The sequence below is a fragment of the Taurulus bubalis genome (genome assembly GCF_910589615.1).
Source record: "Taurulus bubalis genome assembly, chromosome: 1".
In the NCBI taxonomy this organism is placed as follows: Eukaryota; Metazoa; Chordata; class Actinopteri; order Perciformes; family Cottidae; genus Taurulus; species Taurulus bubalis.
This window is the reverse complement of record NC_136589.1, coordinates 21,049,523-21,072,177: the sequence shown is the minus strand read 5'-3', so window position 1 is coordinate 21,072,177 and position 22,655 is coordinate 21,049,523. Positions and strand designations below refer to the sequence as shown.

General features: G+C 43.3%; 1 protein-coding gene across 1 annotated transcript; it reads left to right on the top strand.

The window, feature by feature from the left end:
* Positions 1 to 7,785: 7,785 nt before the first annotated feature.
* On the top strand, positions 7,786 to 21,578 carry LOC306747480 (protein Niban 1-like; the record flags this gene model as incomplete). Its single annotated transcript, XM_079230537.1, has 15 exons — positions 7,786 to 7,840; positions 9,660 to 9,790; positions 9,959 to 10,096; positions 10,200 to 10,317; positions 12,248 to 12,409; positions 15,295 to 15,410; positions 15,542 to 15,646; positions 16,315 to 16,477; positions 16,645 to 16,820; positions 16,906 to 17,052; positions 17,144 to 17,254; positions 19,100 to 19,207; positions 19,321 to 19,432; positions 19,974 to 20,458; positions 20,552 to 21,578. 15 exons carry the CDS (start codon positions 7,786 to 7,788, stop codon positions 21,332 to 21,334), a joined length of 2,910 nt encoding a protein of 969 aa, XP_079086663.1. The 3' UTR covers positions 21,335 to 21,578.
* Between the last annotated feature and the right edge of the window lie 1,077 nt (positions 21,579 to 22,655).

Below are 22,655 nucleotides of genomic sequence, written 5' to 3'. Positions count from 1 at the left end.
GCAGCCTGTCCTGTCCAGCGGGATGTAAACCCCTGAGGTGAAGCAGCCTAGAGTCCTGCAGAACAGACTGCTTTCCAGCACCATGGACAGTTACTCACTGCTATTCAGCAGCCTCTGCAGAGACTTGAACTTCATACTCAGTCAAGTGCTTAAGCAGTTCCCAAAACATTGACAGTAATCACCACATCATTGTATACTGCGCAACACTTAATTTGCCCAGCAGAAGGCCATCTCACACTGAACACCTTCCCCAAACTGTTGCCAAAGAGTTAGAAGAATGGGCTGCTGTTGTCGGAAATAGCATTATACTGTCGGAAAACAGATCCTGACCTAAAGTACACTAGGTTTTCCCATGTGGGCTTGGGCGGATAATGAGAAAATGCCCCCCTGAGCACAGACATGCAAAAGGCCAAAGACACACATACTTATTTGTTCAGCCTCACTTTGTGGTCATTTTGAGTCTCTTTACTTGTTTTGTTTCTCTCTGTGGTCATTTTATTTCTCTGTGTATTTCTTTTTAGTAATGTTGTGCCTGTGTGGTTGTTGTTTGTCTCTTTTTTAGTATGTTGTTGTCTATTTATAGCTGCCGTGTGTCTCTTTGTATTCTGAGTGTCTTTGTAGTTGCTGTATGTATCTTTGTGGTCATGTTGTGTCTCTGTGGTTGCTTTGTGTATCATTGCAATCTTTTTTAGTTTCTTTGTAATTGATTTGTGTCTTTTTGTAGTCGCTGTTAGTCTCTCTGTCTCTTTGTAGCTGTTTTTCATCTCTTTGTAGTTTCTTTGTCTCTTTGTAGTCATTGTGTGTCCCTTTGTTTGCTTTGTGTCTCTTTGTAGTATTTGTGTTTCTCTTTACGGTCTCGTCGTCATTCAAGTCTCTTTGCATTTTCTTTTTGCATCTTTGTGGTCGTTTTACCCTTTTAGTCGTTGTGTGTCTCTTTGTAGTTATTTGTGTGTCTTTGTAGTTGCTTTGTGTACTTTTCAGAAGATCACCGCACATATGAAGCAGTACAAGTACAGGAACAGCAGGACACAACATGCAATCTATTGATTTCATGTACAGAGACATGTCCACTCTACATAAAAAAAAACTCAGTTAGTTTAAAGAAAGACCTGGTTGGGCTTAAAATAACTACGTTAGGTGTAGGCAATAAAATGAACGGTGTGTTTAGGAAAATTGTCACAAACATTAGGTTTAGGCAACACAATCTGTACAACCTCCTCTCCCAGCGACCCTCACTGGCTCTGACAGCTGTATAGTCGCGTTTAATGAATGTGTCCACCACGAAAAAAGTGTGCTGATTGACTTTCCTGTCCAAACCATTATGGACCATAAAACTGATGCACATGCCAGTGGCAGAGCACTATAGGACAATCCGTTCTTTCGTTTGCTGGTCAGTTATCTGGTCGGTCTGTCGGTCCCCCCAAAAATATATCATATCCTATTGCCCATGCATGCTAGAATACTTACAGACAAGGCTGGACAGGGAGAATAATTCAGGCTAATCTCCACACATTCACACCATGAATATCTAGCAGTTTTGCTGAAATGTCTATTCCAGTAGCATGTGTAATATGGTGGTGAATTTATTCAGATGTAATTTTCCACTTAGATGTGGTATAATCATCAACGTTGTTGAATGTTAATGCATGTGTAAAATGTGATGATGATGTGGGCGTCACAGTTTCACTTGCTTGTGCTTGGTGATCAGTATTGTTGTTACTCTGCTGAATACATGGTCTGTCTTCCTGTTTATTTGATACTGCAAAGTGCCAACAACCTGACTTGCAGAGTGGACAATGATATGTACCTGCTGTATGCGTTAAACAGGAAACGTAGTCCCAGTTCCTCCCTCCAGGAGAGTTAGCAGCTCGGTCACTCACTTTCCTAGCAAGTCTCTGCCACATTGATTAGTTTATCTGCAACGCTGTCAGCTGTTTCTGCCCGACATGTCCCCTCCAGCGTATTGCATGCTGTATGAATTCATACCTGTAATGTGAATGCAATTAGATGTTGATACATGGAGTCTCAGCTGACTGTGACAGCTGGAGGGCTAATGTTAGCTCGCTGTCTTAATGATACTTACCGGCGAGCGCCTAGAACACGGATGGGAAACCATTTTAGTTTCATATTAAAACTGTATTTCCCGTCCCTTTCTGGATTCACTTGGTCTCTACCGTAGCTTCCAACCCATGTCCTAAAACACCACAGTGCATTGCTCACTGCTGTGATGTTCACAGTACGCCACTTGGTGAGATACGCATGACATGAGCGAGTAGGAAGACAGGTGGTAATGCATATGCTCATGTGTGAAGCGTAAATGTACATCAAGTGTCGGTCATCTGGTGTGTAACCCAACACAAAGACTACATTGGCCACGAGAAGTAACCGGAAGGACACTTGAAGAATCAACCCGGACACCGCGTCTTTCTCTTTGTTTCTCGAGCAGAAAAAAAAATAGACAGGAGAAAAACAGACACGCGGGTGAGTGAGGCAAACGCTAGGTCAAGCTTGCAAAGCTAACACAGACAGACGTGAATGGCAGTCGGCACACTGCAGCAACAGTGGCGAGCCATGCATTTTGTACCTAGGCCTGCTGTCTGATATCGTATACATAAATATGCGCATGACGGGATGCTATTCGGCGTATTATAATTATAATACATGTAGTTTATTTTTGAAAAACAATTACATTATGAATAACTTTTAATTATAAAAATTACAAAATATTTAAATGATAAAATAGCTGTAACTTTGTGATTCTGTTTAGGCCAGCAGAGAAGGTTTAGCAGGCCCTGACGGCCTGTAATTCCCATGGCCCTACAATATAGAGTTTTACAGCTAGCCCATGAAGGACACTGGGCATTGATCGCAAAGCAGAAGCAGCAGTATGCAGTTGTCTTGCATGTCAGGCCAACACACCAGTTGTACATACTGAGCCATTGAAAATGTCCATTCTGCCCGAAGTTTCTTGGCATAGTGTTAGTGCAGACTTCTATGGACCGCTTCCAAGAGTGTACTTGCTTGTCATCGGGGACGACTATACACGCTACCCAGTTGTAGAGAGCGTCGGTCAACATCGGCAAACACAGTCATTCTGGTCTCACCAAAGGATGACAATGACAGCTATACGCACAGTAGATGGGCTCATCATGATCATTATAATGGAATGACCAGATGATTGGCTGTCATTGGAAATAATATAAACCGCTTTTGTTGAGTGTGAACATTGTACCGATAAATTACAGCACCCTGGTCCGGTGCGTCAACTTGTCCAGATGCTCTCTGCACAGAACAAAGATGCACTGTCTCCCAGAACCAGATCATTATAGTTTAGAGTATTGCATGACAGTGGGTATACAGACATTTCATTCAGGAGACGAGCACGGATATAATGATGCACGTTCAGCCCTGCAGCACCCTCTGCACCCCGCTAACCACGCCGAGGGCAAAGAAACCCTGAAAATATTGGAAACAGCAAAGTGGCTTTAGTTTCCAGAAATAGTCAATTGCTTGAGGTGTTGAGTGGTGGTATTTACCAAGCTAAATGATCCTATACTAATCCTGATATTAATATCAAACTAAAAGCTTCACAGCAGAAAGAGTGATTCAACGATGCCTTTAGCTTTCAGTTACTACTCACAGCTGCTTTGAGCATGAAGAAATGTCCTCAGTCTGTTACACTCATCAGGATGGGCTGAGTCCACATGAACGACCTCATATATTAATTACCACTAGTAGAAACATGGATGGAATGATGACTGCGACAATGGCCGAATTTGACATTTGTAGGATGTACGACTTGATTACGGGATGTGGTGTCACACTAACAGTGACATCTAAGGCTGCAGTGAAGGAAATGGTTGTATGTTGACTACAGCTTATCATATAAAATATTTTATATTTAGTCATGATTTTGAATCTGGATCAGCTGGAAATATCAAAGGTGACAATATAATGAGATGCCACTCGAGTGGTCACATCCAGATCCGCGGCTCCAAATGGCATTTGGGAGACTTCTGGTGTCAGGTTTACTTTAGCAGTGGGGCAACAGCTGATCATATGCACAGTACTCATCTAGTGCACGATTGTAGAGTTCAAGAAACAATTACATTTGACGTGAAACAACAACACAGATTGCAGTTAAATGGGAGTGTTGGGTTATGCCTTGCTGTGTGATGTGTCCATCCCCTTAACACACACGCTCACACACTGCTGGCAGAGGCTACGTATGGGTCTTGCCCAAGACATGATTCCGTTAATTTATTTTTTCTCTTGTTGAAATATTATTTATGTGTGTATATATATATATATATATATATATATATATATATATATATATATATATATATACATGCATATATATAGTTTCTACATTGGCTAAAACCCTGTTTAAACGATACTCAATGTTCGTATATTGATCAAAGAGTTCCCAGTGATGATCGAATAGTATTTTTGCTTGATAGGCCCATCCCTAGTCAGCATATCTGGAGTGCATGGATGTGTGAGGCGAGGCAGGAGTTGCTCTGTGGGTGTTAAAATTATATTTTTAGATACCTTTCATGACACAGAAAAGTCTCGACTGGTCGGCTCTCTGTCTGCGTTGCCTTGTAAGGTTCAGGGCTGATTTAAAACAGTAAATGACATGTTGAGACATTTTTTATCCATGAAATAAGGATTGTTACACATTTGGAAAGAAATGTCTATATTAAGTCTAATTAAGTCTAATCTTTCCACCACAAGAAGCAGATGTATTTTCACTCTTTTTCTTGCATTTTTTTCTGGTTTCTTTGGGTGGTAAATGAAGTGATCCCTTGAAGCATAATCTTCCTTGGAGCTCTCGTCACTGGAGAATTTCTCCTTGAGATGGCCGAGACTGTCTGTTATCAGGCATGTATGGCCTTTCCTTAAAAGGCAATGGCACTTTCTTCAAGGATTCGAGGATCATTTATTGTCATTCTGCAACACAGGGATGCACAACGATATTCAACAAACACATGACAAACAACACAAAAATAGTGGTACATTCCTGAAGTGCATTTTTTTATTTTCATCATAAGGAATGAACAGCAGCAACAAAAACAACAATCTAGTCAGATCATATGGCCGACATCTTCACATTAAGAATTCAACATGAAGAAAACATTGCCTCTGACTGTGTTTGAGCTCCAACATCATGATGTAAAAAGAGTCCAGCTCCTCTTGTCCCACCAGAATCCTGCTCTCTCTCCTGCTGCACGCCCATCAAGTGCAGCTTGATCCTGGACCACAATGGACCAAGGTCTCCGTGAAGATGTAGACTCAACAGTCACAACCTCCCGCTGCTTTCATCTTATTTCCTGCAGCAGAACATCAGAGAGCAAGGAGCATGTTGGGTAGTGGAGTAGCCTCAGGTCCTAGCTGGGTTAGTTTAGCTTCTATCTGGGCTCTCCTCCCTCTCCTACCTGGGGCAGTCTAGTGGCGTTTGATCCGGCAGGTCTGGCTGGTTGGTCGGCTGTGGAGCGCTGATCGTCTCAAAGGCCACTGCAATTTCTAATCCAATCCCTATGCTTCCTTTTTAGGTTTACAGGTTTGCACTCCTTTGTGTACACATGAGGGAGGCGTATGGAGGTGTGTTGCTGAGCTGTAAGCCCTCAATCAGAGACCAGACCCCTTTTCACGGTTTGCAACTGTGTTCTCCCATTGTATGGTTAGTTTTAGTTTCACTGGACAAGCGTTCACGTGATCTTTACGACTCACCTCTTGATCGCCGAAGTGTCACTTTGAGCATAAAGCATATATGATTTTCTTTGCATAGGTTTGCCGCAGATGACCCTTGTGCAAGTATCACAAGTGAGCTAGCAACGACAATCCTTCACACTGTGACCTTGTTTCAAACCGCCGTAACAGAGTTTACTGTTCTTAACGTATGACTTCTATCTTCCAGCTAACTTCTCTTGAGTGTTGGAGCGCTGGTTGATATTTGATATGTGTCACAATGTGCATCTGTTTTTATACATATGACCAGTGTTCCCTCTAAGTTGCACGCGTGCGCGGCCGCGCAGGACAGTCGAAGTGGCCGCGCAATAGATTTTTCAGACTGCGCACATTTTTCTGACCGCACCGATTTTTTTTCAGGGGTTAAAAATATTTTTTGCGCCAGTGTTTCTGAGATAGGATTGAGCCATCTTCACAATAATACGATCTTTGATGTGACGTGTCGAGTCTTCTTGGCCAATCAGCGTCCCGTTTCTCGACATGCGCTCTCTGTACCTCTGCTAGCGCTCTGCCTCCGTTAGCACCCCCCACCCCCGCTGTCCTCCTCCGGGCGCCAGGAGTGAAGCTCGCCCAGAGCGCCACATGAGCTCGGGCCGGCGCTGTTTAGGCTCCTCTTGGCGGCCATGTTCCAGCAGTTATAGGCTACCATGGCGAAAAGAAAGGCAGAGCAGGCGCCCCAGAAAAAGGTCTGCCTAACGTTCAAACATGAGTGGCTAGATGAAATAGTCCAAACTGACACAGGTAGGATGACACTCAAACATATTTAAATATGAAGTTATTAAATTGTTTATATAGGCTACCTTTAGGAAAAATGACACCATGTCAATTTGATAGGCCTATAATTATTGTTAAGCACTGCATTAGCATTTTTCTTTCAATGAAGTTCCACTTAAATGTTGTACTTGCTGAGAAATGACTAAACACCTTTAATAAAAATCAACCTTGTATACATATTGATGCATTTGCTGTCATCTCTTTGAATCCCCTATGGCTAACGCAGGCTTGTGGTCATTTTCGGCAGGTCGCGTGGTTGCGAATTTCTCACAGTGCTGAAATGTGCGCTCAGAAAAAAAAACATTTGCTCAGTGCTGAAAAAAATTAGAGGGAACATTGCATATGACACTAGCCTTGTTCCTCGTGATGTCCTTCAGATTCCTTTTTGTCACTGCACAACACAAAGAAATAAGAGCATAGATGGAGGTGACTGGGTTTCAGACAGCATCTGAATATAAATGCAACAACATGTTTTAGAGTGGGGAACTCTTTACCTTCCATCAGTGTCTTTATAACCTGGTGGTTCCAGGTAGATTCTGGGTCAGTCTTTGATTTTCTTCACAATCCTTGAAAATGTGCATGCAGCATAGCTGGCAGACAAGCATGTATGAAGTCTGCAAAGCCCCTTAGTCCTCCAGCAACTATATTTTTGGCCAGCTTCATAACATGCTTTTTGAATAACAAATGCCTGACGTATTTCTAATAGAGAGAGAAAGAGAGAGAGAGAGAGAGAGAGAGAGAGAGAGAGAGAGAGAGAGAGAGAGAGAGAGAATATTGCTGCAATAATAAATACTCAAAGAGTCTACATGCCTTTAACACATTCTCAAATGATAAAAACACAAAACAGCATAAAAAACCCTTTGTGAAAGTTGAATTGTCAACAGCATGTTTACATAGACAGTTACTATGTTTTACAGATAGGGAGACTAACACTATGTTGGCCTTTCTGATGGTAGACTAACACGATTGCCTTCGGTCAAGAATAGTGTTTCTGTGTTAACCAGCAGGTGGCTGAGAGGCTGAGGCACTTGTGTATGATGTTGATCTTAAATGTCGCTTCATGTCTTAACAGTACCGCCCAGCTCACCACACACTGACTCACAGGGAACAGAGGAAATGAGTGGAGCAAAAACCTCTTGACACATCAGAGCAGCTCATTCAGTTGCCGTGTCTTGCAGGTCTCCCCGTGTCAGCTGTGTGTGCACATTCAGAGAGCTGAACTAAGCGTTTCTCTTGAGAGGAAAGGAAATAGATATTATGGGAGCATCTTCCTCTGGCTTGTTGGATGAGGCTAAAATCAGCCACATCAAAGGTAAAACTTCTCTTTGTTCAACATTTGTAAAGTGTATTCTGCAGCTTTGGACACTTCTTGTTGGGGGGGCGGGCGTTATATGGTGCTCACATTAACCACCAGAACAGTTAGCAAGTCTCTCTTTTCATTGCATTACAAAGTAAATTATAATTCAATACAAATTATCATTTCAACTTAAAATTAATTGACCTTAACTTTAAACAAGCAAATTAAATAAATGTGCTGTGAGAGTTGCTTGTCTAATTTCTGTGTGGGCATTCCTAAACATGTTATCAGCACAGCACACTCACATCCTGTCACTAATCTCCTACAATGTAATTACTGCCATTTCCAACCATTACATTATTATGGGTTGTCTGATCTCTCTCTTTCTCTCTCTCTCTCTCTCTCTCTCTCTCTCTCTCTCTCTCTCTCTCTCTCTCTCTCTCTCTCTCTCTCTGTGGTGTGTGTGTGTGTGTGTGTGTGTGTGTGTGTGTGTGTGTGTGTGTGTGTGTGTGTGTGTGTGTGTGTGTATCTATGTAAGATCAAAGTCAGGCTATAGAGTGACCCAAACAATGTCTAATAGTGGCCATACACTGTAAACAAATGATTTACAACTGATTATCACTGATCCACATTCACATATGATGAGATTTGGAGAGAAGTTGTTCTTTTGACATTCGGGGGGGGGGGGGGGTTGAGCTTAGACCAAGGGCAGGCGCTCCTCTCCTATGCTACACTGAGCTGATGAACTTTAAAATCATCATTAGGCTTAGCTGTGCCTATTTCTTTATAACTTCCTGATGTTTGCCGGAGGATCTGATGACACTTGTTGCCACGACGCATCTGTAGTGGGCTGCCCAGAGAGGATGTGCTGGTGATGGGTGGTGGTGGGGGTTCACTAAAATCATGTGGCTGATAAAATGTGTTTGTAGTGGGAGGAAGTCATCTCAAGATAAAGTTATATGTGGCAATATTTTCACAACTCCATATAATTTACATACCGGTTGTATTTTTGATCGTATTGAAAATCATCCCTTCAGGATTTCAAAATACCGTTGTATACCATAGTACCTTGATACAAGCCTTATTGTCATCATATAAAGTGGATATGGCTAACATGTTAGCTAACAGTTTGTTACTTGCACACCCAGCTGATATGGAGAAACATTGTCATTCCTTTGGAGTCATGTTTGTCCCCCTGATGAACATTTATACTTCTTTTAGCTCTGTTATGCTCTGATTTTGTGTTTGTCTTATCTATAAATGAATCACAATCATCTTCAAAATAGATTAAGAGCATTAAAATATGCAGCCAGTTGGCTTGTATGCTACATCCTATGAATCAGACTAGCTCTCCACCAACTCCTGAGAAAGAAGTCTGGCTCTTCAGCAGCTGATGGTCCACTTTGTCCAGCAGCTCTTCGTTAACTTTGTTTGTCGGTTGTTTTGCGCTGAGCAAGTTGCGTACAGTTGGTTTATCAGTACTGAAAACAAGAAACAAGGAAGACAAAAGCGATGAGAGTGATCCAAAGCAGTCAAGTCACGGGCCATAACATCAAACAATGAGTTGAATGAGACGGTGTAGGAGAGGAAGTCTCATTACACATAGTTACTCAATCCTTTGTTTAAATACATATATTGATTTGTACAGCTTTAATATATGCCTTTTCCCCATTAAAGCAAAATCTACCACTTACGGGAAAAACGCACCAATGGTTTCTTGCAATAAATGAATACGCTGATTCTACGCTGAAGAAAATATTTTTTGAAGGGCCAGGAATGAATACAATATACATTAGACTTTTAAAACATGTGCATGTGTTGTGTGTGAATCCAGGACTTGTCAACAATACATTCCAGAGCTTCAGCGTGTTTTACCGTCAGCAGTATTCAGCCGCCTACATCGGGCACTTACACCGGGAGGTGGAGCCTCAGAAAGAGGGGAGGGGCTTATTGCTCACACAAGAGGTAAGAGCACCGCACATGTCAATCTGTCCATCAAACAACACTCAACAATCGTTGTCAGTCAACACTGGTTTACTGTGTGTGTGTGTGTGTGTGTGTGTGTGTGTGTGTGTGTGTGTGTGTGTGTGTGTGTGTGTGTGTGTGTGTGTGTGTGTGTGTGCGTGTGTGTAGCCTCAGCATGCTCTGGAGGAAGTGCTGTATCAAGGGAGCGTGAAGTTCTCCTGCTGGGATGAGCAGGGAAAGAAGTGCAGAGAGAGATACGCCGTCCTGAGAAGAGATTACAGAGTGGAGATACATGAGAACATGGAGGTGACACTTTCACATAAACACTTGCAAAGAAAAATGTGATATTCAGAATATAAACGATTTGTATGGTAGTGCCGGACATCGTTGTCTGTGTTTCCACCTGTAGACCTTTAGTCGTGGATGTGCTGCCAAGTTGGTCCTCCAGCCAGCAGGGGGCAGTGTGTTCACCACAGAGGAGGAGTCCAGGGCTCGCCTGGAGCAAACCTGTTCTGGAATACTCAATGGTATTAACTTATTCCTGTTTTACAACATACATACCGTGTTCAACAATAGCTTTAGTTAATAATGTTTTGTTGTAGTAGTTTTTTTATTTCTGGGGTTGAACATAATAAAAGAGCAATGCAAAGTGTCTCCTGGACTCCCCAACACCTTCCACATCTCTCATCACTTTGATTCACCAGTCTGTTCAACATGTTGTTGCTTGGTGTGTGCAGTTTAGATGAATAACAGCAAAGTATTTATAATACTGAAACGGACATTGTTCAAGGATTGAAGACAATCAGGGGTGTCAAACTCATTTTAGTGAAGGGGCCACATGCTGCCCATTTTGATCTCAAGTGGGCCAGACCAGTAAAATCACAGCATAATAATGCATCCATAACGACTATATTTCTCTATGTTTAAATCATTGGTGAAGGTTTTCAGATGATAAACCCTATTTTAAGGTCATACATAAAGACCAACAATTCAGACATCAACCCACTGTTTATCTGCCTGGGTTCTCCTCTGCAAATTCCCTCGCTTTGTGACGCGTTTGTGACGCCACTTTCATGACGTGATCCATTTTTAATGACTTGCAACACAATGCATCGCGGTGAAAAATACAGTGAAATGTCCAAAAACGTTATCCTCCATTTGCAGCTTGAACTTTCTCCCTGAATTTCGTCACAACGCCTGTTTTTCTCCCGATCATTGATGGTACTCCGTCTGTAGCCTCACTGACAGCACGGGTCCAGTCCACTCCGACCCGGTCCAGTGCTTCAACGAGAATGCTAAAAATGTAATTTGCTGTATCAACTCAAGGAACGCCTCGGTGACCGCCAAAATCTCATCAACACCACGAATGAATATGGCCAGTTGAGCAGCATCTGTAATGTCAGTGATTGCAACTGAAAATGCTATAAATTACTTTACTTTATGCTTCTTTTGTTAATCCAAATTTGCTGAAAGATCGGAAATCCTATCCGTCACAGTATTCCTCGTTACGCTAATGTTGGCAAAAGCCTGTTTTTTTTCTGTAATTTGAACAGTTATCCGGCGGGCCGAGCTGGACCCCCTGGCGGGACGGATTCGGCCTGATCTAGATAAAGTAAATATATGTGTATATGTAAATAGGTCTCCTAAAGTTCTGCAGGGGAAAAATGTGAATAATCACAGCCCTCTCATGTATTTGCTGGTGCTACTTTGTAACATCAATGCAAAATATCTGCTGTTAACTACGGGTTTAAGAAAATATCGACACACTTGAGAATCGCGATATTATTATTTTTTGCTATATGATTCTCCAAAAAAAAGCATTAATTTTTAATTAATTGTTTAAATTCAAAGATTTGTCACAAAAAGGGGCTCAGATTTCACAAAAGGTGCTATAATGTTAGATGTTTTTCAGATAATTGTGAATGAAACGTTCTGATTGCATACAAAAGTAATAGTAATATTCTTGCCAATGAGCTGTTTACTTCAAGATCATCAAGACGAAAGATTAAATAGTTGCTGCCTTTCGAGACCCAAATAGATTGAATCCGACTTAAACTTTGGAATATGAAACCTTGACCTCAGACCGTGAGCTTTGTATTTGCTTTATTTCATCCATTTATTTGTTAGTTTGCCAGGCTACACGGTCTCTTTCGCATATTCCTCTTGTGTTGACAATGGGCCAAGTCAGAGAGAGAAGGACGACATTTAAAAACAACCAATCCCAACGCAATAAAACAGTCCAAGTCCTGTTTCTGTTTTTTAGGACTTCTTCGAAAATGATGTTATTAAAAGCATGTTTAGGAATCAAGTGTTGCTGTCACTGGTTAACATTAACCTCAGCTGCTTTTATTTTGTTGAGTATGGGTCATGCTACTAATTCATGCTTCAGAGAAAATACAGTCAAGCCCACATCTGTAACACTTTCATATGTGTGTGTGCGTCTATGTGTGTGTTTAGGAGGGAAGGAGGATTCTTCTTCGGTTGTACCGTCTCCAGATGTGCTTGCTGTGTATCTGCACCTGCCTTATATGGGCCACACCTGCTTCCTGTTCCAACAGGAAGAGGAGCGAGATAACTTCCTGTCTGCACTCAAGACCTGCATTAGACACTGCAACCTTGGTAAAACACACACAGATTTTCTCTCTGCCCACTCACTTAGTTCTACACTTAGTTCTTTACCTGTTTTGAAAATATGTAGCATATTCAAAATAAAGGAGACAAAAAGAAGTGACATCTTTTGCAAGTTGCAAAATTGATACCGGGACTCTCATTTCATCCAACACCACCTCAAAGGTTCGTAAGGTGCTGTAATCATTTATTGGCAACAACAGTTGAGTATAGTGACAGCTTCCAGTTGTAAACAGTTGCAGCATGTTACATGGGACTCCCCAATCATATTTTATGCCAAATTAGGTAAAAGTCCTGCCTCCTGTTTAGTACATCCAGGAGGTGGTACAGATGATATTCTCATCAATCAAATAGGCCTCAAGACTTCAACACGTCTGTAAAGTCAGATGAGGGCCCTTGCTGGTTGCCTCTTTTTTTAATTTGTCACTCATGTGGTGGCAGTTGCTCTGGTGACATATACAAATATTAATGCTGTTGACTTCCTGTGTGGTTAGCTAGGATACAAAATAAAAAAAAACTTTACCTCATAAGGTTGTGAAAACACATCCAGTCATATCTGCAAAGCCACCGGGATCTTCTCAGCAGTAACAGGAAACAACACGCAGCTGGCCAGCAATGACTTCTTTACTTTAAACACTCAATACAAAACCTGTGTTGTTTATTAAATGGTTAAAACATTTTATTATTTTTTTTTTCAAATAACACATACTTTCTTGAAACATTCTTTGATTTAATAAACTGGAGACCAGACTTCATGTGGTGTCAAAAATAACACACAAATCCAGCATGGACCAGTTTTATTTTACCAGATAAAATTAAAAGTAAATGGGGGAACTTCCACACAAAATTCCCCTTATCTTGTTCTCATCCAAGATCACCCAAGTTTGTTTCTACAATTTCTTAAAACTGTCAATAAATCAATAAATACTTTTCATAAACAATGGGTAAAACGACTATAGGTAATGTCTCTGCAGTTCCCCTCACCTCTACAGAGCGTTTCAGCATATCTCACGTAATTGACTGCCCCTAAGATCTGCCCCTTTTCGCTGTGTGCTCCAATAACAGCTGTTCGCTTGGAAACTGAAAGAACCTCAGTCAACATTTCTCTTTCCAATACTTAGATATGCTACTTCTGTTTGAAAGTCACACTATACTGGTGTCACGATCTACACTGAAACATTACGTTGTATATAGTCACATCTTAGCTAGCTCGTGCCATGTTTCTATTTTTCAAGCTTGTCTGGCCAAGGTGGCCAGACCAAGCAAGTCTTTCTGCACTGTTTTTTGCAAGTGGTCAGATTGTATTTTTGCATGTGTTGCTTTGCTAGGCATCAATAACTTATTGACTACGCTAGTGAGGTGGCTTTCCAAGGTAGAAGCATTGGCCCTCTCACACTGTCAAGTCGCGGTGCAGAACTCCTCTGTCACACCAGACCAACTCAGTGGAGAGTAGACGAGTATACTTGCAGCAGAGTGAAAGCAAAGGGAGAGTGCCTGCATCTGTCCATGGGCTGTTGTTCTCCTCCACAGTGCTCTGCTAGTAACAGGATTTTTCTCAGCACTTCCAAACTTTGAAACCCGATGCATCCAAAGCATCTGGACAGAGACACATCTGTAGAAGTTCAGCTGTAATTGCATTGCAAACCACCTCGAAATGGGGTTTGGAGTCAATTTGCAATGGAGCACATCACATGTCAGTGACATCATTATTTCATGCTGCGTGCTTCCGTTTTTAACTGCACTCGTGTGATTCATACTGATGGTGTTAATGACAAGGGAAGTATTCTCAGCATTAGTGGAGCTTTCAGTTCCTCAAATATCCTCCATCCATTTAGTGAAAAAAGAATGCCCGAAAGCCTTACGGGGAACAAGACCACAAAAGAAACAATGATGAAATACTAAGAAAAAACAGAACATAAGAATGTTGAAAATTAGAGATGTGAAACCTACCGGCACTAATCACAGAAACACTAGAACTAAAAACTAATAAAGACTCAACAGTAGATCTTCATCTCATTGATAGCAAATATGCCTGATGTGAAGAGTAACATTAGTGAACTCTAATACAAAAACACACTAGATAGAGTGTGTACTTACCTCTCAATCAACACTTTATTAGATAACCAGCAGCAGAGCGATGACAGGGAATGAGGCTGAGAATGACATGCAAGAGACGCCCTATCCCGAAGCCCCAAGATATACTTGCTCTTTCACCACGAGCCTCTTAAAATTTTAACTACGTTAAAAATTTGTATATTAGTATACTACGTTAAAAATTAATATATCCCCGAAACCTAATAAGGCTGGTCTCATCCAGCATTTTTATTAAAAGCTACAAAAAATAATGCAATACGTAGATACCCCGCAAAATGATTTCTTATGTTATCCACGAAATCCTGAATGAGGAAGTATAAAGATCAGTAGAGCAAACAGGCCGGAAGGGAGAAGAGGAGGATGGTGTCCAACATGAAAAGTGAGGAGTAACTTTTCATAAGATATCATGCAAGCCGCTGCATGAGGATATGTGCCATAATCCACTGGCCACAAAGGCACCCCAATATATGTCACCATTACATATTATCAGACTTTAATCAAACAGGAGGAAATTTAGGTGGGGTCTATTTTTAGCAGCAAATTCAGCCACATTTGGTGCTCTAGTAGTGAGTATCTGGGAAAGCAGAACCATGTATGTTAGATTGAATCAAAATAAACTAGTGTGTGGGTGTTCTCGTAATAAATGAAGATGTCACCCAGTGCAACAGTGACTCGGTGATGTGCTTTTAATAGTTTCTAGGTACAGACGAAGAACATATATACATGTTCGTGAAAAGGACGATTTAAACCAAACTCTTAACATAACCACGTCCTTTCTGCAGACCCCTGGTGTGATTCATCCTACGAGAGCCAGGCGTATGTCCGAGCCCTCCGACTCTACCGACAGGACAAAGGATGCTATGAATCCTGGGAAATGCTGCTAGGCACTGAGGAGCAAGTCAGCAAAAACACACACACACAAACACACACACACACACACACACACACACACACACACACACACTTCAGCTTTCTGTCTGTCCGCGGTTGTTCGTACACTTGCTCATCAAATTGTGTTTTCGTGTGTAGGTGCTGGCCTTCCAGGTGATGGGGGAAATGTTGTCATGGTTACAGAGTCAGATTCAGGCCAGAGTGAAGGTTAAGACGACTGAAAGGATTCGACAGTGGCTGGCAGTGAGTGAAACTAATGCACCAACACAACGCAGGTTGAGAGTGTGGACCTTTAAAGAGAACTGGATACAGTGTTGGAGGCAGGGCCCCGATTATTCCTATGAGAGTTGCTCAGTGGTTTGATGAACCCAGATCGGGCAACAATATTCCGTATCAATGGGCTCCACAGGCTTTCCTTTAACCCTCGGTCCAGCCTCGTTCTCATTCAATTCAGTTTATTTTATATAGCCCAACATCACAAATACAAGTTTGCCTCGGAGGGCTTTACAATCTGTACACAAGACATCCCTGTCCCGGGACCTCACATCGGATCGGGAAAAACTCCCCCAATAAAGATAGTAAAAACCCTTCTCATGCCATCATGATTCAGCTATTTATGCATTTTAAAGCTTTTAGGACCTCACGATTGGAATGAGGGCTATTAAGCTTTGAAAAAAGGCACTGCATGCTTTCAGTGCAATGCAACATTCACACTTTATATCAATACATTTATAGACTTATAATTCTGACTTCTCAGAAAGTTGTATCACTTGTCAGAATTGAGATATTAACCTCAGAATTTGCTTTTCTATGCAGCTTTTAACCTTACATTTACTGAATAGAAGTGTGACTAATTTAGCACATTTGCAACTCAGTGTTTTGTGGTTTATTTTGTGTTTATGTACATGTAGACAGTGCAGGCAACCTACATTTTGGTGCTGGAACAACTCACAGTGAGTCTGGAGACTCTGAGGGAGGAGTGTCATCAGACAGCATCAGCCAATCAGGCGCTGATCAGATCCAACCTGGACCAGATAATATCTTCTCACTGCTTCCTGGAGGAGAAAGTCAAAGGTACCAAAGTTAACCCCTTCAGTCAGAAAACACATCACCTGATGTCTTTTGAAGAGTAAACCATCAGATCCAATAATTAGCACGCGCTAACAGTCTCCTGTCTAATAGCAGCCCTCCAGTAACTTTAAATAAGTCACAATTTAACCATGTGTGTGTTTGTGTTTCAGCGTGTGTACGTGAAGAAGCAGAGAAAGTATGCAGCGAGTCTATAGCACCCTACATGTCCTCCATCCTTGAAGTGCTGACAGAAAACATAAGCGCTGGGATTCAGGGGATGCAACACACACTGCACACACAGATGGACTTCACACACACAGATGGAGGAACGGAGGAGGCGGAGAAGGTGAGGGAGACCTCTGTGTGTGCGTTCTCTTTCGTATTTTGATTTCGTTCAAACTCACCATTGTGCTTATGTGTGTGTTCGGCAGGCCATGTCCCCTCTATGCTTCATCAGTCTGGATCCATGCTACAGGCAGGTGGAGAACCTGACGGAGAAACTTGGGGACTTAAAACAGCGGTTCGGCTTGAGCAGCACTCAGCGACTGGTTCACTCCGCACACCTGGAGATGGAGAAGGTATGGGGCAGTGTGGAGGCTCGGTCATGGCCTTCAAGCTAAAGCGTTTGCGTCACAGAGAAACAGCGCGCTTGTCCTGTGTGTCTTGCAGCTGTCGGACAGCGCTGTGTACACCTTACGGCTCTTCCTGCAGGCGTCAGCCCGGCTGCAGCCTTCTCAAATCCCTGTCAAGATGGAGAGAGCCAAAGAACGAGTCCTAAAGGTAACAATGACAACATATCGAATTAGTTGTGTGGCAAAACATGTTTTTTCAGCGGAAGGAATCCACCTTGTATGACTTCAAAATGTCATAGTAAATATGCAGTGAAACAATAAATCCTAATTGTTAAGGATTAATGACTAAAAGAACATATGTCCATCCATCCATCCATTATCAGCCGCTTATCCGGGGTCGGGTCGCGGTGGCAGCAGGTTCAGCAGGCCGACCCAGGCTTCCCTCTCACCCGCAACACTTTCCAGCTCATTCTGGGGGATCCCGAGGCGTTCCAAGGCCAGCCGGGAGATATAATCCCTCCAGCGTGTCCTCGGTCTTCCCCGGGGTCTCCTAGTCTACCAGTCTACATGTGCTTTGTGGACTTGGAGAAGGCTTTCGACCGGGTCCCTCGGGGGTTTTTGTGGGGGGTGCTGCGGGAGTATGGGGTGCCGGACCCGTTGGCACGGGCTATCCGGTCTTTGTACGCCTGCAATAGGAGCTGTGTTCGTATCCTCGGTAATAAGTCAGACACGTTCCCGGTGGGTGTTGGCCTCCGCCAGGGCTGCCCTTTATCACCGGTCCTGTTTGTGACCTTCATGGACAGGATATCTAGGCGCAGCCAGGGGGCGGAGAGGATCCGGTTCGGGAGTCTCGGGATCGCCTCTCTGCTGTTCGCGGATGATGTGGTCCTGTTTGCCTCCTCGGACTGTGACCTCCAGCATTCACTGGGGCGTTTTGCAGCCGAGTGTGAAGCGGCAGGGATGAGAGTTAGCGCCTCCAAATCTGAGGCCATGGTGCTCTGCCGGAAACCGGTGGATTGCTACCTCCAGGTGGGGACAAACTGCTTACCCCAAGCGAAGGAGTTCAAGTATCTCGGGGTCTTGTTCACGAGTGAGGGCAAGGTGGAGCGGGAGATCGACAGACGGATCGGTGCGGCTGCAGCAGTAAAACAGGCGCTGTACCGGTCCGTCCTGGTGAAGAGGGAGCTGAGCCGGAAGGCGAAGCTCTCCATTTACTGATCGGTCTACGTTCCAACCCTCACCTATGGTCACGAACTCTGGGTCGTGACCGAAAGAACGAGATCTCGAATACAAGCGGCCGAAATGAGCTTCCTCCGCAGGGTGGCCGGGCTCAGCCTTAGAGATAGGGTAAGGAGCTTGGACATCAGGGGGGAGCTTGGAGTCGAGTCGCTGCTCCTTCGTGTCGAAAGGAGTCAGCTGAGGTGGTTCGGGCATCTAGTCAGGATGCCTCCTGGACGCTTCCCATTAGAGGTTTTCCAGGCACGTCCAACTGGTAGGAGACCCCGGGGAAGAACATATGTTATTTTCGTAAATGAACACAATATACGGTAAAATTATATTAAAAGATAAAAAACAGACTACTATCATCTCATACTTCTTGCTTTCTATACTACTGTTGGTTGATATTTGTTTTGTATGTTAAAAAAAACAACACAATGAACCTCATAATGGTTGGAAGGGATGATGGAGTTAAATGATAATATGATGCAAAAGCATTTTGCATCATAGCAAGAATTCCAAAGCTTTTACGTATCTTAATAAACACGGTTGCTTGACAAGAGTCTAAATGACACAACTAAACGTCTAGCTTATTCCAAACATCAGCCTTCTGAAGTTTGCCTTTACGCTCCAAAAAATCTGATCTGAACTTGCTGAACAAAACATTGGTATCATAAGCGTTTGTTTGCCATGGAGCTTGTTTTCTGCAGTAATCCAAACTCGAGGGAATCAGGTGATGAGCACACAGTAAGTGTGTGTGTGTGTGTGTGTGTGTGTGTGTGTGTGTGTGTGTGTGTGTGTGTGTGCGTGCGTGCGTGCGTGTGTGTGTGAGCAGCAGTTGGACTATGACAGCAGAGTTGTGCAGAGGAGGCTCTACCGGGAAGCTCTCCTAGAGATCACTCTGCCCGTGCTGACCAGGAAGATGGACAGCAAGTGGATAAGTGTAGGTCACCGTACTGCAGTCGTCTCACTCTCATTATCTTACACGTTACAGTGTTGACATTCACACTCTCTAATTGATTGTACAAAGTGTGACGTCCTTCTTTTTCTGTCCAGGAGCTGCAGCAGTTCGAGCAGTACATTTTCTCAGACTACTGCAGTTTCATTCTGGTTCATAACGTCTACGACGATGTACTGAGAAAGATCCTCAGTCAGGAGATAGAGACAGGTACACACACAAACGCACACGCACACGCACAGACACGCACACGCACACACACACACACACACACACACACACACACACACACACACACACATACACATATGACTATCTTTATGACAGTATATTTTCATCTTCTTTTGATATTGCCATGTTCTTTGTGTCTGCATTGATTCTATTTCACCAAGAAGATTAGTGCATTTTTTGCATTTTTCTAAATTATGCAGTGGTGGAGATAGGCTCAGATCTAAAGGTGTTAAGTTAAGTTCTCTGCAGAGTCCAACAATGCTCTAAATGCTGTTTCCCCAATTGAACAGGATTTAGTTCTAGCAGAGAACTGCTCTGTATTTAAGTCAGTATTCTTCATGTGGAGAGGCATGAAAACCTCTCCACAAAAAGGTCAAAAAGAGCCACAAATTCCTTGAAAGTACAGGTGTGCCATTGATGGGAGCTGCAGCCCTGTCCTGTAGTTCCAGTTCTATTAAGTAAAAAAGAACAGCTGCGAAATGATCAACGTTAAACAGAACATACCTTCCCCTCTCCTTAGTGGTCCAGGAGGCAGCCAGTAAGAAGAGCAACAGTCTCTCGTTGGACCCTTCAGATCTGACCTTTAGTCGGTACAGTCTTCTGGGGGAGACGCCCCCTCGCTCCGCACCAGGCAGCCCCGCCATTGCCACTCGAGACTGCTCCTCCCCAGCGGCACCACCAGGTGAAGGTAAAGGACCTGCTCCTGAGGGTGATCAGGAGGGAGGTCAGACGGTCACAGCTGAGGTTTGCCTTCAGAGTGACGCAAATCTCCACACCGATGTCAAATCTGAACACAATATCACTCCAAGTTGCGACCGGAGCGCAGTACTTCTGCCTCCTGTCATCATTGTGACACAAGAGTTGGATGGGTCTGTGACCGAGGAGGCTTCCTGCTTCGAGGAAACACAAGAAGGAGTCCGGCTTGGAACTGACGCACCATCGGCGAGGGAGTCAACGACAGCTGAGCCTTCCAACGAAGCCACAACTGGCTCGGTTACAAATCAAGTCGGTACCCTCGATGCACCTGCAAACCAAGAGTCCGCTAATGCCATTCCAGACTCTTCTGACCTTTCAATGTCCACTCTGTCCTCTCCGCAGGCCGCAGACGTTCCGGCCGAATGTGCTCAAAGTGATCAATCGGTAACGCTTGAAAATTCTGCCACACCTGTTCTCTCAACCTCAGAGGGAGTACCAGAAGACACCAGAGTCCAGCATCCCTGTCCCTCATCGTCACAGCCACCTGGGACACATAGTCCAACGAAAATCAGCCTTGGGTCACTAAACGAGGCAATCGGTTGCAACTCCGCAGCAGCGTCTATAACGCAGACGATGCCACAGCACCCCACTGACAGGGCTGTCTACCTGACGGGAGAAATGAAGGACAACTGGGAGGTGGAGAGGGTAAAAGAGGAGGATCAGACGGGGGAGGCAGGGGAGGAGATGGTCCACGAGAGAATCAAAGATGGGAAAGAAGAGGCAGGACCAGGGAAAGAAGGGGACATAAGGGAAGGGCAAATAGAAGTAGCCCACTCAGGAGGTGAGCCTGTCGATGAAGAGAGCGCCACTGCCTTAACCCCTGAGCAGAGGGATCGCGAAGACAAGGTCGATGATGAAGAGAGAGATAGTGAGCTTGAGACTAAGAAAGGAAAAGAAGACGAGGAGGAGGAAGCAGAGGAGAAAGAAGATCATGCCGAAAAAGAAGGAAAGAAGGAAAAAGAGCAGGAGGAGGTTCTCCAAAGCCCTCGTCCAATGGAACCGCATTCAGAGAGTGCTGCTGAGCTGCCATTGGACAGTGTGGCGATCATCAGAGAACTTGTGGTTGAGATCACTGAAGTGGAGACCGTTGTCGGCCCCTGTCCCCACAGCAGCCATGCACCCTGACAGACAGGTCACTATGACGACCGGGTGTCCTACCTGCTCCACAGTTTCTAATGAGATGGTCCAGAGAGGAGAAAGAAGGTTAACTCACTATATTAGGCTACTGCATCACTGTTATACTACTACTAGACTACTTATATACTTTAGTAATCATTTGTGTTGTATAAAAGGTACAAATGATTTTGTCTTCTGATGTTTACATTTGCTGTTTTTCTTTCTACTCACTGAAATCAATAAAACGACCCCAATAAAGACTTAAGAACCCGTTATGATCTCAAAGCTGCATTCACTGATTTGTTTGGCCATTTGGCCAGCACTAACCTATTACATTAAAAAGTTGCCGGTATGACCGTCATATACATGTAAATACATGAATTTTGCGTTGAGTTTAGGAGCAGGGTGCTGCTGTGAAGAGCCCGCGGAGCATTTTGAGGTTCAGTGTCACGCTCAAGGAACCTTTAACATGTGGGAGCCAGGGTTCGAACTGCCGACCTTGTGGTTCAGGATTAACTGCACACTTAAACGTGCTTTAGCTGTAAAGTAAATGATACGACTGTACTGTGATGAAACATACAGATGCTGTTAATATTGACAGTTATATCCAAATTTATACAAATAAGAATTTCATGGTTAAAAATCGGCTCAAAACGCTCTATGGTTTTAAATCAGCTGTACTCTTTAAGGGCCAATCCTGAGATAGAGACGACCATCTGGGACTAATCATGAATAAAAACAAAGTTACTTGAATTTTGACTCACAAAATGATGAGATGGTTAGTACTTATTTTGACATGGCATCGCATAATCTTTTTGATTAACATTTTTAGACTTTGTATTATATCACAGTTTTGACTTAATGTGTCATAATTATGACCTCACTTTGTATCTCATAATTTTTGTATTGGTCATAACTCAGAATTAGGGGCATTTACAAAGAAATAGATTCCCAAAAGAAGAAGCAACTGAGCCCGACATATTCTGGCTTCTAGCTTCAGATAGTTCCAACACCCCAAAACCCTTACGTTTGTCTTAATGACCTGAAAAGCGTCTTTCATTTGACATGTGCCTGCCTCTGTGTGTGTGTGTGTGAGTGACTCTGCTTCTTTAACAAAGGTGCAATCATTAATAGCGCAAGAAATACTAACAGGACCGCCTCCCTTTATAGGAACATTTGTAGGATAAGTGTTATCTTGTCTTGATCATTAGTGTCTGTTGGAGGATATCGCTATCTCTTAGGTCAGAGTCAGACGTTCACTACTTGTGTATATCTCGATAAAGGTTGGGACTGTGAAAACACCGGAGAGAATGTCCCGGACTCGTAGGTT